This window comes from Montipora capricornis, chromosome 13 (assembly GCF_036669925.1).
Source record: "Montipora capricornis isolate CH-2021 chromosome 13, ASM3666992v2, whole genome shotgun sequence".
In the NCBI taxonomy this organism is placed as follows: Eukaryota; Metazoa; Cnidaria; class Anthozoa; order Scleractinia; family Acroporidae; genus Montipora; species Montipora capricornis.
Window position 1 is genome coordinate 39,454,758 of NC_090895.1, and position 15,359 is coordinate 39,470,116.

Consider the following 15,359-nt stretch of genomic DNA (forward strand, 5'->3'; position numbering starts at 1 on the left):
TAATAGAAGGTTGTCGATCATGAAAACCGTGAAAACCAAGAACACCCAAAGCTGTTGCCTAACAGGAGCCCGGTAGCTTGGGGCTCCCAAAGAATAGCTCTGGGCGCCTTAATTTTTCACAGCAACACCTTTCACTTCATATGTTGGGCTCCTAAGTTCTCAGCGTTTAGCTCTGAGGTCCCCTTTAAAGTTTGCTTAGGCAGCATCCTTGACACTAGTGGTGTTCAAGCGCTCGTTGGCCCGGTTGTGCAAAAGCCGATCAACGTTAATCCCAGATTAAAAATTAACCAAGGAGTTTCTGTACTTTCTGTACTCCCAAGTGCTTTTCAACGCTGATATTCGGCAAAAATTTTACCTTAGAGCAAGTCAATCCTGAAAAACAAAAATAAGCAAAAGAAACTTTCACCAAAAAGTTGAAAACATGACGCAAAAGTTTACGCTAATCCTGGATTAAGTTAATCGGCTTTCGAACAACCGGGCCCTGGGCTCTAATCAGACAAACACGTGACCTCAGAAGCAACTGCGCATGACAACAAGCCAAAAGGAGGCTTCTGCCACATGCAAAATAGTTATTTTTACGAAACCCAAGAGCACCAAAAAATAATTTTGATATTATCCTTCTTTTGGATTCTGTTTGTGCATGAATCGACTGTTATGTGAGATTCTTCTGGTCAAACGAGGTGAGGCTTAGGGTTTTCCCTAGAAAGATTTGTCAGCCGATTTGGAAGCCATTTTGAACCCTGCTTGCAAAGTGCATTTCCTGTCAGTTTTGATGAAATGAGGAAACTGGTGTAATGCGTTTCATAGGAACACGCAAAACGAAGTAACACGAGTAGCATTAATTTGTTACATGCTCTGTACTCCTATACAGAGTTAGATTTGGCTTGTTTATTTTTAACACCGTGTGGATTTTACTGCGATTACGTATGTATGCGATCGGCCGGTTAATTGAATGTCACAGTGCAGGGTTTGATGTGTTAATTTATCCAATTTATTTGTTTTACTTGTTTATGCGGAGCTCTAAGGCGTTAGCTCATAGGGTGCTACTGCAGTATCGTAGTCTGCAATTAAAGCGATAAAGGGTACGATACATTGCATTGATCATAAAATTATTATTGTTATTTAAAACAGCCCTGTCTTAAGCTTGAAACTCCACCGTTTAGTTATAAAGGTTACATATTCAGTATTTACTTCTCAATCACCAGCTTGACTCAAAGATAATTTCCACTGGACATCGTTGTTGATAAGAATTTGCAAAGTAGACGAAGTGATGCAGCTCTTGTATACTGAGTATTATGCTTATTATTTGGTATTGCAACAGCTCAGTTCTATTGTTTTTAAGTTTGAGTCGTTGTTTCTGTTGTCCAATCTTTTGTTTTCGGTTTGGACAGCAAGCCAATCACTTTGTGCCTCAAAAGAGGTAGGTAGATGGTCTGTAAAGTAGTGCAAAGGTTGTTTGATAGATGAGCATCTTTCCAGCTTTTTTTCCTGCCACTCAAAATCACAGTGATTAGTTTCTGTGTGTTTTGATAAACTTATAAATACAGCATCTCAGTGGACACTTTTTATTTTTGCCAATGCCGCTTCATACTCAATTGCAGAAAACTTTGAATATTTCTGTTGTAAATACACCGTCTAATGTAGTTTAGTATCAAATCCTGTGATAAGTAATAGGAAATACATTTATAATTTTATGAATGCAATGTTGTTTCCGCATCATGATTTGGTCATCTTTTTGACCACCTTTATTGAATTATGCTTTTCCCCCTTGAATGTTTCTACTAAGAATTTGTGTTTCTGCACTTGGTTGCACAAAGCTGCACAGAACAACTTGCTCTTATCTGTTTGTGCGGTGGGTCGCATCAAACTACATGTATAAAGAACAACTTTCTATCGTTGTACCTGCTCTTAAGGTTGTTCAAACCAGTTTGAACACTTTCAAGAGTCTGCCTTCCTAGGGAAATTAACTCTGCAAAACTGTTCGATGTAAATGCATTGTTACAGTACCTCATGCAACGCCATTAACTTTGTTAACCATTATCCTACCAATGTGGATTGCTTTTGTCTTAAGTTATTTGTTTTTTGTGTTCCAGTTCCTAGTCCCTTGTTTGCCTTAAACGTTATTCACAACATTGAAAATTTTAAAATTTATCTTTTCTTCTAACAAGACTGCATACAAACTGTAGGTTTGTCTTCTGCTGTATGCCTGTATTGTTAGAAGAAATACATGATTATATCTTATTAGTTGTTTTGGTGTGTATTATCACTAAGTACTTTGACGAGCCTGCTAGGGCGAGTTAAAAATTAATACTCAGCGATACTACACACCAAAATATGTTATAAAGTGAATTGTAAACAATCAAGAACGTGTGACAGATTTGTGTGTGCGGGACAACGTCAGCAACTAAACTAGTCAAACCAGTTATCTACTGTACAATAACCAAGTGTACATATAACTAACTGTGCAATATATATATTTGCACTCGTACTCATACTTGTTTCGTGGTTTTTGTACAATAACTAATAAAGTTGGATAACAAAAATACTTACTTGACGTACCATCCCTTGCGAAATGCTTCCAAGGGTAGGTATTACAGTCATTTCTCCAAACTCCTGCATTATGTGACATCATCAGGTTAAGTGCACTTATTTACAGCTTTCTTACTTTTGTGAACTGGCTAGCTGCTATAGTTACAGTTTATGTGCCATTTACTGGTATTTTGGGTTAAGGTATGTGTCACTGAAGCATTTTCATTTTTTCAGGAAATCTGTCAAAGTAACTTCGTTCACGTCATCAATTTTAAGTATTCTTCTAACCTGGCAAAGGACAGCAATTTTCTCTTGCACAGCTCCTTAATGTATGGAGACACTTGTGGTTTTACCTTGACACCTGAAAATTCATTTTACAAAAATGACTATTTCTGTGCGTGGAGGGAACAATGGAAATGCTGGACCTCAGAATCAAAATCAAAATCAAAATCACCCTCCTAACAATGCAGCAACACCGCCACAGCAGATTGGACAGTCAAGTGAGTCTGGAGAACAGACAGACAGTGAGAACACTCTTGTACAAAATGAGGACAATTCTGGTCTTCTGTTACCCAATGGTGAAGTGGTTTTTCCTCTAGCGGAACTCTCCAAACTGGATGAGATGATCAATAGGCCACGCTGGGTGGTCCCAGTTCTTCCGAAAGGAGAACTGGAGGTACTCTTGGAGGCTTCCATCAAACTTTGTCGAGCAGGTATAATGCAACTGTTGAGACAGTATTATTAATAGTACAGTTTGTTGTAATGTTGTAGGAAAAATGACCTATGGGTGGATCAAGCAATGAAGTATTATTTCATCATTGAAGTGTGCAGCCAGCTATTGTTTTCAGCCTGGAAACAATAGCTTGTAATGCAATATAAATTCATTAACTTCATCCGATTGTGCTGAAATTACAATTGGCACCAAAATTAGTTGAGACACTAGTCTTTGCCAGCAGAGCATTTTGGCAACGACACTTTTATTGTTTTGAAAGAAAAATACAGCTGTACATCCAAATATAAAGCCTGGTCTTCAGTAGCAACACAAGCACTAGCACAAGCATAGATATAAGTAGCACATGCTAAGCAGAGATGTATCCAGAGTGTGTCATAGCGTCCTAGGACGTATTCGTTTTACTTTTGGACGCATAGATTCTGGAACAAGGGGACCAAATGGACGCCTAAAAAAAATTGAATGTTTATTCAAATTACGAACACCAGGAAAAACATGCGAACGGCGTATTTCACGAGGAAATTGAACATTCCCATTTCTCACAACAGATAAATGATCGAGTTCTTTAAATTTCAAGGTAAGCTGTTATTTTCGGATTATTGTAGTCAAATAATTTCATTTTGTCAACCATTATGTCAAGCTTCAGGAGTTCAGTTTTGAATTTGCATGTGTTGCGTGACATGATCTGAGCTGTTTGTTAGGCGAGACAATCAGCTACACTTTCGATCTGTCTCTAGTGATAATAAAACATTCAGTTTAGTTTGTTGCATGCTTTCCAAGAGAATTTCAAGCATTGGTCTGTGAGCGAAGTGACAGAGAATCCAATGTTGGCAAAATGTGTTAAATTTTTGTTTTGTGCGACCCTTTTGATATTAATTCCGGGTGCACATGTGTCATTGTCTCGGTTCTTGTCTTGCGGGTAACTTGTATGTTTTGCAAATTATGCAACTTCTTTGGAGTTAGTGTTAAAATTAATGTGTTGAACATGAAACTTGAATGTATTCAATCGCTTGATTATTAACATTGGCCATGACGAAGTCACGGCCGCACAGGCTGACGATGAACTGTGTATCGATCGCTTACATTTGTTTACTCTTTTGTTCATAAATTACACCTCAAGTGTTGTTAAAATAAATGATGCTCTTTTACGGAAATTGAGATTCAGTTCTTTTTTTTTTGCCGTGGAGATCTTGATAATTTATCAACTGGAGCCAACAGTTCCAACAACATACGGATTCCTCGAGACGTTTTCAGATGTGATCGATGGAGCTTTGACAGCCCATACATTTTGATTGATGAATCAACAGGCACAAGTTCATATTCGTTGGGAGGGATAAGACTTTATATTTGTGCAATTAGAAATCTGAAAGGGTACTGCAGCAGCAATTAAGAGGCAATAGATCGCATATTAATTCTTGAATATTAATTAGCTGGACCCCCAAAATTTTGCAATGGACCCCCAAATTTTTCAAAAAGGGGTCCAGAGGACCCCCAAATCTGAAAACCTGGATAGATCTCTGCTAAGTGAAAATGAACATCAACATACATTTAAGCATCAACATCAATCATGGCCCCTGCCATTTTTGTTGAAATGCTCAGACACTGGGAATCCGGAACAGACATGGCCAGACATGGCAGATTTCGTTGTGCTTATGCTCTCTTTCGCGAGTGTAAGCATAAGCGCAAGCACATTGAAAAGGACAAATTTTGATCATTGTGCTTGTGCTTCTGCTTGCATCAACCCCGTTTTCATGGGGAGATTACCTATCTTATACTTGCCCTTGTGCTTGCATTGCTTGTGAAAACCAGGCTTAAGCCTTTGCTACATGTACCTATTTCCAACAATTAAGTGAGGGAAAGTTTAGGTTAGCATTATTTTTAGCTCAAGGTACATGTAAATGCTGCTGTTTATCCTTATATTGCACTTGAGGAGCTGTATTTCAAGGACACTCTTGTGATTTTATTTTATTAATTGTCTGTGTTTCGAGACATGAGTGATATTGAAGTTGAGGAGAAGGGCAAAGGGGACACCTCCTAAGGCTTACAGAAATCCATGTGCATCTAATTAGGGGCTTTTCTGGACCTATCTGGGGGTGGGAGGTGTGGTAATGGCTTCTATGCTAGCCTGACTTTTCAAAGCATTCATTATGGGGTATCGCTGTCCCAGAGGGTCACCCTTCCTGGCATTAACCCCACCCAACAGGACTTTAATGAACAGACATGAAAATGGTGTTTCCTTTGGACAAGATTTATGACAGGCCAAGCATCACTTTTTTAAAGTTTGATCAATTCAAGTACACTGTAAGTTACCATGAGAATCGCACAAAGTGAAAGCAGTGAAAAAAATTAGAAAGGAGAATGTATACTGTTCATGATGTCTGTTGAAATCACATGGTTATCGGTTTCACGTTTTGGCTGCCATGTTAGGACATCTATGGTATCTGGAGCACTTGGTAATGGTAATGAATTTATATAGCCCATGTTCTATTAACATATTCAAATGTGCTTTACAAGCAAGAGATCTATGGGTGAGATCGGATATCAGCATATGTAGGCGCCGCTGGCAGCCGCTGTTAGTCCATTAGCGATCTTACACACTTCACGGTGATCTCATGCAGATAAAATGAAGATGAATCACTCTGGAAAAGAGAGCTCATGTTCCTATTTGAGGCTCTTTAGTCGATCACTTATAACTAATGTGTGATTACTTTTACTTTAATATTAATTTGACCTGAAACTAAAACCCTTGTGTCACAGGGTGTTACTGAAACAATAATTTTAAACTCATCGCCAGTTGATGAGCTTGCGAACTGTTGCCTTAATAGCGGGGAGGGGCCTGAGGTAATCCAGGCCCAGCAGGGATCCATGACTACCCTGCAAGTGGGAATCACCCCAGCGGGAGCTGCTAACAGACACCGTCACGTTGAAACTAGTCCAATGAGAATACTTACCTAACTTAATACTTACCTCCTAAGACAAGTATCCCTGTGGGAAGGGAGGGTGGGGCTAATGAATCTGCAAAGATTCTCACGCGAAAGCACTGATCCATAACAATTGCTACGTGTAGATTGCAAAGCCAGGGGCATCCCACAGGTCATGTGCAAAAATGGACAATACCGCTGGAAGCATTGGCTTGAGGGTGACTTTGCCTATTTAAAATTAATTAGGTTTGTGAGGAGCTCTAAAATGCTCTCTTGGCATTTTCTAAAGCAACATTGGGTTTTGGGGGTATTTCAGTTTCTAGCCAAAAAATCTTGAAGGCTTCACTGGGTACAGAACATGTACTCTGTAAGTTAAGTTCATCTTAACCCATTGACTCCCAGGGGTTCCCCATTGATGGGTAAAATCATCTGGCATTATACAGAGTAAAATACTGGCTGGTTAGGCCGGTTTGGGCATCAAAAGGGTTAAAGCTGTGTTGCCCTGAAAGGTTACTAATGTCTTGCATTTAAGTATTCTGCCAGAAGATTAGATTCCAGTTGCTATGAGCAGCAATTAATGTTAACTTTAAATTTTGCTGCATTTCAACAGACCTTGACACCAAGAGTGAAGAATGTCAGAGGTTTTTCCGTGATGGTTTAACGACATCTTTTCATAAAATTCTCAATGACGAGGCAGTCAATGGATGGAAATATGACATTCATGTGAGTTTTAATAAAATATTGTGTCACAGTTGAGGGTTTGATGGAAAGTTTTGCTGGGATGTGCTATCATTCATAGAAAATGAAAATGATGGCTTGGATTGACTTTTGTCACAGAAGATACATGTCAGAGTCAGAATTTCTCCTTGCTCACATCTGCTCTGATTCCTCCTGTACCTTGGTTTCCAAGTCCTACAATCTCGGTCATACATTTCTGGGACACTTGATGTAACATATCAGTTCACCCCTTCCCCTCAATTCAGTGCCCAAAGTTATTGTGCGATTGTAGGCCTTTTCGATTTTGGGTACATCAACACATGCTACTTAACCTTTTTTTTTTTAACTTGAAGTGGAAGTTACATCGCATTCTTAATTAGAATGAACCCAAGTGTTCATAAATTATTTATTCTGCTAAGATGTAAATTTAGTCTAAAGGCTCTGAGAATCAAATAAGGAAGTTATAAAATAATATTGGAGTTTTATTGTGGATTGTTTCTTATATTTGTTGAAAAAATAATTATTTGGATTTATGTACTAATATGTTCTGCTGCGTCCCACCAACTTACATCTCATCCTTCTCTTCCATCTAGCCCCTCATTTTGCCTAAGCTCTTCTACTTTTTCCTTCCATGACCCCCACCCCCCCCCCCCCCCTACATCTGAGCATGTGACTTAACACCATATTACAGAATGTTCAAAATTCATTGGTTACTTGTTCTTTTATTCAGAAAGCCATTCTGAAGAACACAGAGAAACTTGTAGAGCTTTGTGTAACGAAACTGGCCCAGGATTGGTACCCTCTTCTGGATCTTGTCTCTTTGGTTTTTAATCCTATGTCCAGGTATAAAATTGCTAATTTTCTAGGTTTTCTCATATATTCCAGGCCCACCATTGCACATGGGAATCTGTTGGGAGATGAATAATTTAGTCATTCTTAAAGGGGAGATCTCAAATGCAGTTATCACAAATACCCTGCTATCTTGCACAGCTTGGTGTTTTCCATTACCCATTATTAATCTGCATTTACCCTGTCATCATGTACATTTATCTCACTTGTATCAGGAATGCAGGTGCAAGGTCAGTGTTCCTTATTTACAACAATATGGTTCAGGCTGTTTTTCGGATCAGGTTATCTAGGCTGTAATTATGTTTACCGTAAATCCTCTATTAAGCCCTCCTTCTCAAATAAGCCTCCCCTTTTCAGCGGAAGAAAGTTATTAAGCTCCCCCCTCTCCGTTAAGCATCCCCCTACCCTCACCCTTATTCCTCCCAATCAAATTTAAGGGAACCTCCACTTCAACAAAAAATAACTTTAAATCACAGCAAATACCGTATTTACCCATGTATAAGTCGACCTTTTACAGCCTCAAAAGAAGCTCCAAAAATCGCCCTAGACTTACACACGGGTCAAAGGTTTAGAGCCAAGTTCCAACTAAAGAATTTATTCAAAATAAACATAATAATGTTGTCTTGGGCATAACAAACGCAGTGGACAAAAGACTTCAAAATGAATGACAAAAGACTTCGAAATGAATGAGAAAAGACTTCAAAATGAATGTAAGCAATTCAAGTTGAAATGAAAAAGGATTTGTCCAACTCTAAGAAATAGACACTGGAAATTTTTGTTTTCCAAAGGCGGAAAGGTCTAAAAGGTATTTCTGTTTCTTCAAATAAAACGCTATCGTTCAATGGCTTAGTAACCTGGCGCAATACACCCTGTGTTTGCATGCAAACATTGTCACCCGTGTTGCCTGAAAATGCTGGTTGGTAACGATTGTTTTTTATTCTTTTTACAACCCTGGCTGAGTTAAATGCTTTTGCAAACTTCGTATTGTTTGGCTTATGAGTTTTGTTTTGTTTGTCATGTGAGAAATTATAAGTCAAGGACCAATTAAACCTTGCACATTTTGCATTGTTTTTGAAGATATTTTCAACGATTAACTCCTGCTTCTGAGATGTTTTGCTTATCCTCTAAAGCCCTTTATCCTTGAACAACGAAACAGGTTCGTTTGAGGTTTACGTGTTGAGAACTTTTTTCGAAACTCAAGGACAAAATGCCCGCATATACAACAAAACTATTAAGCCCTTGAGGCCCTGATTTTTTTGTGTATCCACAGTTCCAGAAATCGAAGAATACAAGATTAGTATCCCATGAACATTTTAACAAAGAAATTAAGAAATTGCTTTTTTTGCCATCAAAAAAGGGGGGTTGACTTATATGGGATTGACTTATACACTGGTAAATACGTTAACCGTTGCAGTCAAGTCTGTCTAAAGCATTTTCAAAGAAAGTGTTTGTATCCGAAAGAAACAAGTTTTAGAATTGCCCATTTTTTATTTCAAATTTTGCGGGTGCCACCATCTTGAATAATTGTGACGTGTTACTGTTGCCCTATTGTTATTAAACAAAGTTGTTTGTGTCAGAACAATAGGGCAACCGTAACATGTCACAATGATTCAAGAGGGCTGTGCTCACAAAATTTGAAAGTGAAATCAAGCGAATTGTAAAATTCACTTTTCTTGATATACTGTAAACACTGTTTTAAAAACAAATTTTGATAAAATTTGTTTGTAAACATAATTTCCTTTGATTTAACCCTTTGACGTCCAAACCGGCTGAAACCGACCAGACTTAGTATTTTTACTCTGTCTAACGCCAGAGTATTTTACTCTGTCTAACGCCAGACGATTTTACTTGTCAATGGGGAACCCCTGGGAGTCAATGGGGTAAATTTATTCTGTAGTAAAAGTGGAGGTTCCCTTTAATAAATGATAGACTGTATTAATTAATCATGACTGAAACGCATGTAGAGTGATTTTTTATCTCCAGCTGCATGAGCTCCAAAATGTGCTTGAGCTTTTCTACTTTGCATTCTAGTTCTTTATGGAGAATTTATACCATCTTCTGGTTATTTAAAAAGCAGTATAGCTCCCCGGAACCACAGGTTCATCCTCAAGAAACCTTGGTCCTGTCGGTGAAAACTCTAAATTACAACCTTCATCAAATAACCCCCTCCCCCCCTCTATATCGTTAACTCACACATTCAACTCGCCCCATAAAAGACCACCTACAATGCCCCACTGGTGCTTGTTTTGCTATGGCCACCCAGAACATACAAGTTTATCTTGCACAATTTGGACAATACATCAGGCATCCACCTTCCTTTTCAGAGACTCAGTAGAATGTGCATGTAAAACTAATATAAAGTAAAGTAAGTAAAGGCACTTTATTTAACGTCGGAAGTTCCTTCAATAACGAAACTGATATCAATGGAAGCCGACGGTGCACCCTTTACGCCCCTCCCTCTGTCAGTGCTCCGTTTTTACGGGTATTTAAAGCTATAGCTACACGGATCAGAGGAAAGTCGAAACAGACATTGAAGTCACCAAGAATCGAACTGGGGAACTCTTGTTTCAAAAGCCGCACACTAGCCGACTGAGCCACGTCTGCTCCTGATTGTACAATGGGTGAGGGATTTGCACATCACTGTATTCTGAGAAACACTGTTTGGCATTTTTGTGACAAGCTCAATAATTCTTCCTTATCAGATTTAATATCTATAATGGTGCAAGGCCTTCAGAAACTGTTCCTCATGGAGCTCAGGTGAGTGACAGTCCCCTTCCAAAGAAAGTGGTTTGAGCTGTTAAGGACGGTCCCTACTAATTCAAAGGTATTTTGCGCGGTTTACTGAATATGCGGGAAAAGCAGCTCTTAACAAGTGTTATTGAAATCCAAAAAGAAAATTGGCGGTAACCACGCATTTTTTAAAGATAATTAAGGAACAATATTTGTAAAAAGCTTTAAAATACAAAGCAATGTATGGCATTCTTTTCCAAATTGAAGCTTAATTATGAAAAATGCATGGTTACCCCCAATTTTCTTTTTGGATGTCAAGAGCACTTGCTAAGTTGTGCTTTTTCTGCATAGTTTTGAATGGCGCAAATATATCCCTGTATTAATAAGCACCACCCATAGGGAATCAGAGTATCTTGAGATGCGCGGAGCATATGCGCAATAACAATAGTAGGCACCATCCTTAATGATACATTTACCAATAGATGTCACCCTCTAAAGGAAAAAATGAAATTTTGAGTCTCAATATCATAAGAACCAAGCTCTCTCTGAATCAGGTTTCTTTTTGGTCTGCCTGGGAAAAACATGAAGGTTTTCCATGCTGCATAACAAGGGAAAAAGGAAAGATTTCTCTTAGATACATGCTAAAACTGTAAAAGTGAAAATGGTTTGGATGCAGGAACGACATACCTTGCTAGTCATTAGCCAGTGATCGTAGTTGTGAGAAGGACTGTTATTCTCAATCCATGCTTCTATAACCCAAGCATGAGTCAATTTGTCATAAAGTGCGGAACTGTTGTGTTAATTATAAGGGCAAAGAAATTCCTCAATTGTTTTTATGGTTTTGTTGCCAATATGGCCACACTGCAGGCCTGGCACAGCAATCTGCTGCATTGTTTTCCATGTTAGTTACTAAGAATAATCTCCCTTTTTTAGGTTGTTGAAAGTTCAGTTTATGCCAGACCTCCTGATGCCAGGTCACCGAAGGTAAATGCCTTTCCAAAACTCAATCTCTACCTGTATCATCTTTGTGTTAATTAAAAACAGTATGTACCGCTAGATTTCAAATCTGACTAATTTATTGATCACACTTTGTTTTGCTTTCACTTTAAATGAATGTGACCAATTTACTTTATTATGCTCTAATGCTGGTATATCCTTTTTTTATGGTATTGTTGTCGGGACTACTGTAGGTTACATGTAACACATACAACATGTATTTGCACCAAGCAGAAGAAATGTACAGTATTCAAAGTATTTTTTTGCCTATGCAATTGCATGGGAGAGCACTGGATCTTGTTATAAGCTTCTTGAAATCCTTAAACGAGAAAACATATACAGCTGTTTAGGTGGAGTTAAAATATCTTGCTTTACTCAAAATAGGATGTTTTACTCATAAGATAAGGAATAATTCTGACAGCATTCAAGGTGTTTTCTCAGATATTCCGACTGCAGCATTCTACGTACATGTACTTTATTATAATACAAGATTTTCTAGCAGTTTCAATTTCTATAGACAGCAAATACTCACTAATTTCCTTTGGTCTGCCTTTTAATTTCTTGGATCAAAGATTTGGGAATCTGTACCTTAAAGTTCAAACCCATTCTTTATGATACTTTTCTTGTCAATTAAAAACCAAAATTGATTTCTGCTGATACTCGATCATTACTCTCTAAGCCCTCATGCTTTCCTAGATCTATTTTGGGTTGATTCACTTTTAGTAATTTGAATTTTTGTTGCCATCTAATTTACATGTACTATGGTGTTGGCCAACTAGTGCCTTTGCGGCAATGTACTTTGGCCACTTCACACATACATGTACAAAATAAAAATTTAAAAATATTGAATTACTTATAATTTATTTTTCTTTGTTTTGTAATAATTTATATTTTACTCTGTTTTGAATTCTATTAATTTTTCCCTCATTCCTACAAAAATCATTGCACACCGTAAAATGAATTTGTTTAATACAAAATTATTCAAATAGCTGACATGTGGGGATTTGCCTGAGTGCATTCAGCCAATCAGACGAAGTGTTTGGACAAACCTTCATTTGAAAACAAAAACAAACAACAGCAATGACTATTGGGCGAATAGCCAATACAATAATAATTGTAGTACATGTAATTATTGTATTCGTTCAGGGCTGGCTAGTGGATCTAGTGAACAAGTTTGGTGTCCTTGGAGGTTTCAGCACATTGCAGGAAAGAATATGTGGAGGAGAGAACCTTAGTGTTCCTCTCCTGGCAGCACTTCTGAGGTATAATCTTTTTTACTGTACATATACATGTAGATACAATGTTCTATTTATGGCAACTTGGAGTTTTCTGTCTAAGACTGTCCTGAGGTCTACAACTACATAATGGTGAACTACAGTTGCATAGTCTTCGAAATCCCAGAGGTGTCAATTGAGGTTAAAGCTAAAAGAGCAGTCTGAATTGTTGCAAAATCCACCATTCTGGTTTGACATAGAGCAGTTTTCCAATTGTGTGTCGAAAGTAATTAGCGAATTACTTTGGTTTATGATTACTTCACTCAGTGATTGGTTCAAAGTTCTCGCGTCACTTTTTCAGCCGATCAGAAGTGAAACAAAAACCAATCGTAGCTCGCGCGTGCACATTTTCCCGTGCTTTGTGTCGGCTATGTGTAATTACTTCGAGGTTTTAATTGGTTTACTGGATTGTCTCCGTCCTTTTTGATTGGCCAAAGTAATTACTTTGGTTTTGGTTTTATGACACTCATTTGAAAATTGCTCTAATGAGAATAATAAATTATTACTGATAATTGTGGTGACAGAAAAATTCCATTGGTTAGTAACCCAAAAGTGTTGGTCAAACGTTAATGGCCATTATAAAGGGAAAAATTAAAGTGGGTTGGTTCCTTTTGTCCTTGACTTTTCTTTGTGCACCCACAATAATATCTCTTCCTTGTAATTTGAAAAATGAATGTAAAAACAGAGCACAAAAATGCAAAGCATTTAACTGGCTTATCGAACAAAAACAAAGGAGCAACAAGCGACCATGGATGCAAACAACATAATCTGTCCATGGAACTTTCTGGAAAGTTTTGCTTTGACGTCACTTGAAATGCAGTAGTGTGATTTGGCAATCAAACTGTTTACTTCCCGTAATTATTAGGAGTTTCCTTGGCGGGAATAAGGAGAAGCTTTGTTTTATCTTGCGAAACATCAGTCTGTTAAACAAATTGCGAACACTTTTTCAACGTCATACGGGTCGTATGGTGTATGAGTACGTACAGTACCACCTGAGAGCATTGGGATATTTATGGCATCATTTCGCTTTGTCGCTCTCCCTGGGAATTCCTTCGGCACAATGTATTTTTACATGTACTTAGTCGAAGTTGCTGCAGAAAAGGAATGAGTTATTTTGGTGAAACTTCTGCAATTAAAATGACACACCAGATTGAAAAAAGTTTTTATTCATTTGTTAAAATTATTGACACTTCCAATTCCAATGACAAAATTGTAACAACTTTATTTTTACAGGAAAATTATGACAAAAAAAATTATTATGAGAAATATTCATTACATTTCTCTTGTGGTAACAACAAAATATTATTTATTTGATCAGACCACATTTGGAGTTCTAATATTTTGATTTTTGCTTCTGATCTTGAATGCTCTTTGGGAGGACTAAAGCATTTGCACGTAGACCAAAATTTATTGTATGTTGAACACACCCTGATCTTGATGGGTCAGTACATGTACTTTCAGGTGGTTACACGTGGTGCAGTATTATTATTTGGCCTTAAATGTCAATGCCTTACCAGAACTTTGTCATTGGCTATCTTTGGTTGTGATTTCGGACCTGTTAGTTTTAAGAAGATGTCATGCTTTTTTTTCGGTTGCAGACCATTTGGATCCTGTGCTGAGGTTCTTACGCCTGGAACTGTTGAAAAATACTTTTTACCTGTTATAGTAAGTCATGCGCTGATTTACAAAATTCTCACGTAAGGTATATTTAAAGCTACAAATTAGTTTGGAATCAGTGCATAAACCAAGAAATTAATGCATGTTCTGTAGATCAGTTTAAAGTTCAGAATCACCATTCCTCGTTAAACTGGAGCTCTTATCGAGACATTAACCCATTGACTCCAGAACCATCCCTCACTGTTGAGTAGAATCGTCTGACTTTAGACAGTAAAATCTAGGAAGTCTCACTTCTTGGAGTCAATGGGTCAAACAGTTTTATTTCCAGTTCAAAGTGTTCTTTTTATGAAAGTACACTGTACATGTATGGTATTCCCTTAACCCATTGACTCCAGGGGGTTGCCCATTGACGAATAAAATTGTCTGGCATTAGACTGTGTAAAATACTAAGTATGGCCGGTTTAGGCTGGTTTGGATGTTAAAGGGGTAAAGATGGTGAATGAACATTACACTTTTCAGCCTTGGATATTGCATTTCTAGACTTTAATTGGCTCACTGAATCTCAGTTATCAGCTTACATACTGTAGGATTGCACCCAGTTTTGTCTAGCTGAAAAAGATTTTCAAGTACCCAAGTGTTCAAAATCTGTTGAAATTTATATTAAAACTATTATTTTTAAGGTTTCATACACATACAAGTATACCAAAATACTCTTTAATCTTTAAGTTATTTCATGTGATGCTACCCAAAGTTAAATCTGCAAGTGACAGTTGTGGGAATGAAAGAAATATGTAAATTTGAAGTGTGGGCTATAGACAAAAGAGAGGAGTCACCCTCTCACTTATCTGGACAGTTTAACATCAGTGTCTACTAATTCAAAGGTATTTTTGCGTGGTTTACTGACTATGCGGGAAAAGCAGATCTTAACAAGTGTTATTGAAATCCCAAAAGAAAATTAGGGGTAACCACGCATTTTTCGAAGACAATTCAACAATA

At 37.7% G+C, this 15,359-nt stretch overlaps 1 protein-coding gene across 2 annotated transcripts in view; it reads left to right on the forward strand.

The window, feature by feature from the left end:
* The first annotated feature begins 526 nt into the window (after window positions 1–526).
* Window positions 527–15,359, forward strand: part of LOC138028367 (ubiquitin carboxyl-terminal hydrolase 9X-like) — a 72,338-nt gene continuing 57,505 nt past the window's right edge. Inside the window, exons 1-8 of one of the 2 annotated variants that reach the window (XM_068875869.1) lie at window positions 527–680; window positions 2,764–3,242; window positions 6,791–6,903; window positions 7,628–7,740; window positions 10,449–10,503; window positions 11,410–11,460; window positions 12,619–12,734; window positions 14,345–14,411. In XM_068875869.1, the coding sequence (XP_068731970.1) occupies window positions 2,912–3,242; window positions 6,791–6,903; window positions 7,628–7,740; window positions 10,449–10,503; window positions 11,410–11,460; window positions 12,619–12,734; window positions 14,345–14,411 (846 nt within the window). In that variant the 5' untranslated portion in view covers window positions 527–680; window positions 2,764–2,911. The remainder of the gene's footprint in view (window positions 681–2,763; window positions 3,243–6,790; window positions 6,904–7,627; window positions 7,741–10,448; window positions 10,504–11,409; window positions 11,461–12,618; window positions 12,735–14,344; window positions 14,412–15,359) is intronic. The other variant, XM_068875870.1, reaches the window with a different exon arrangement.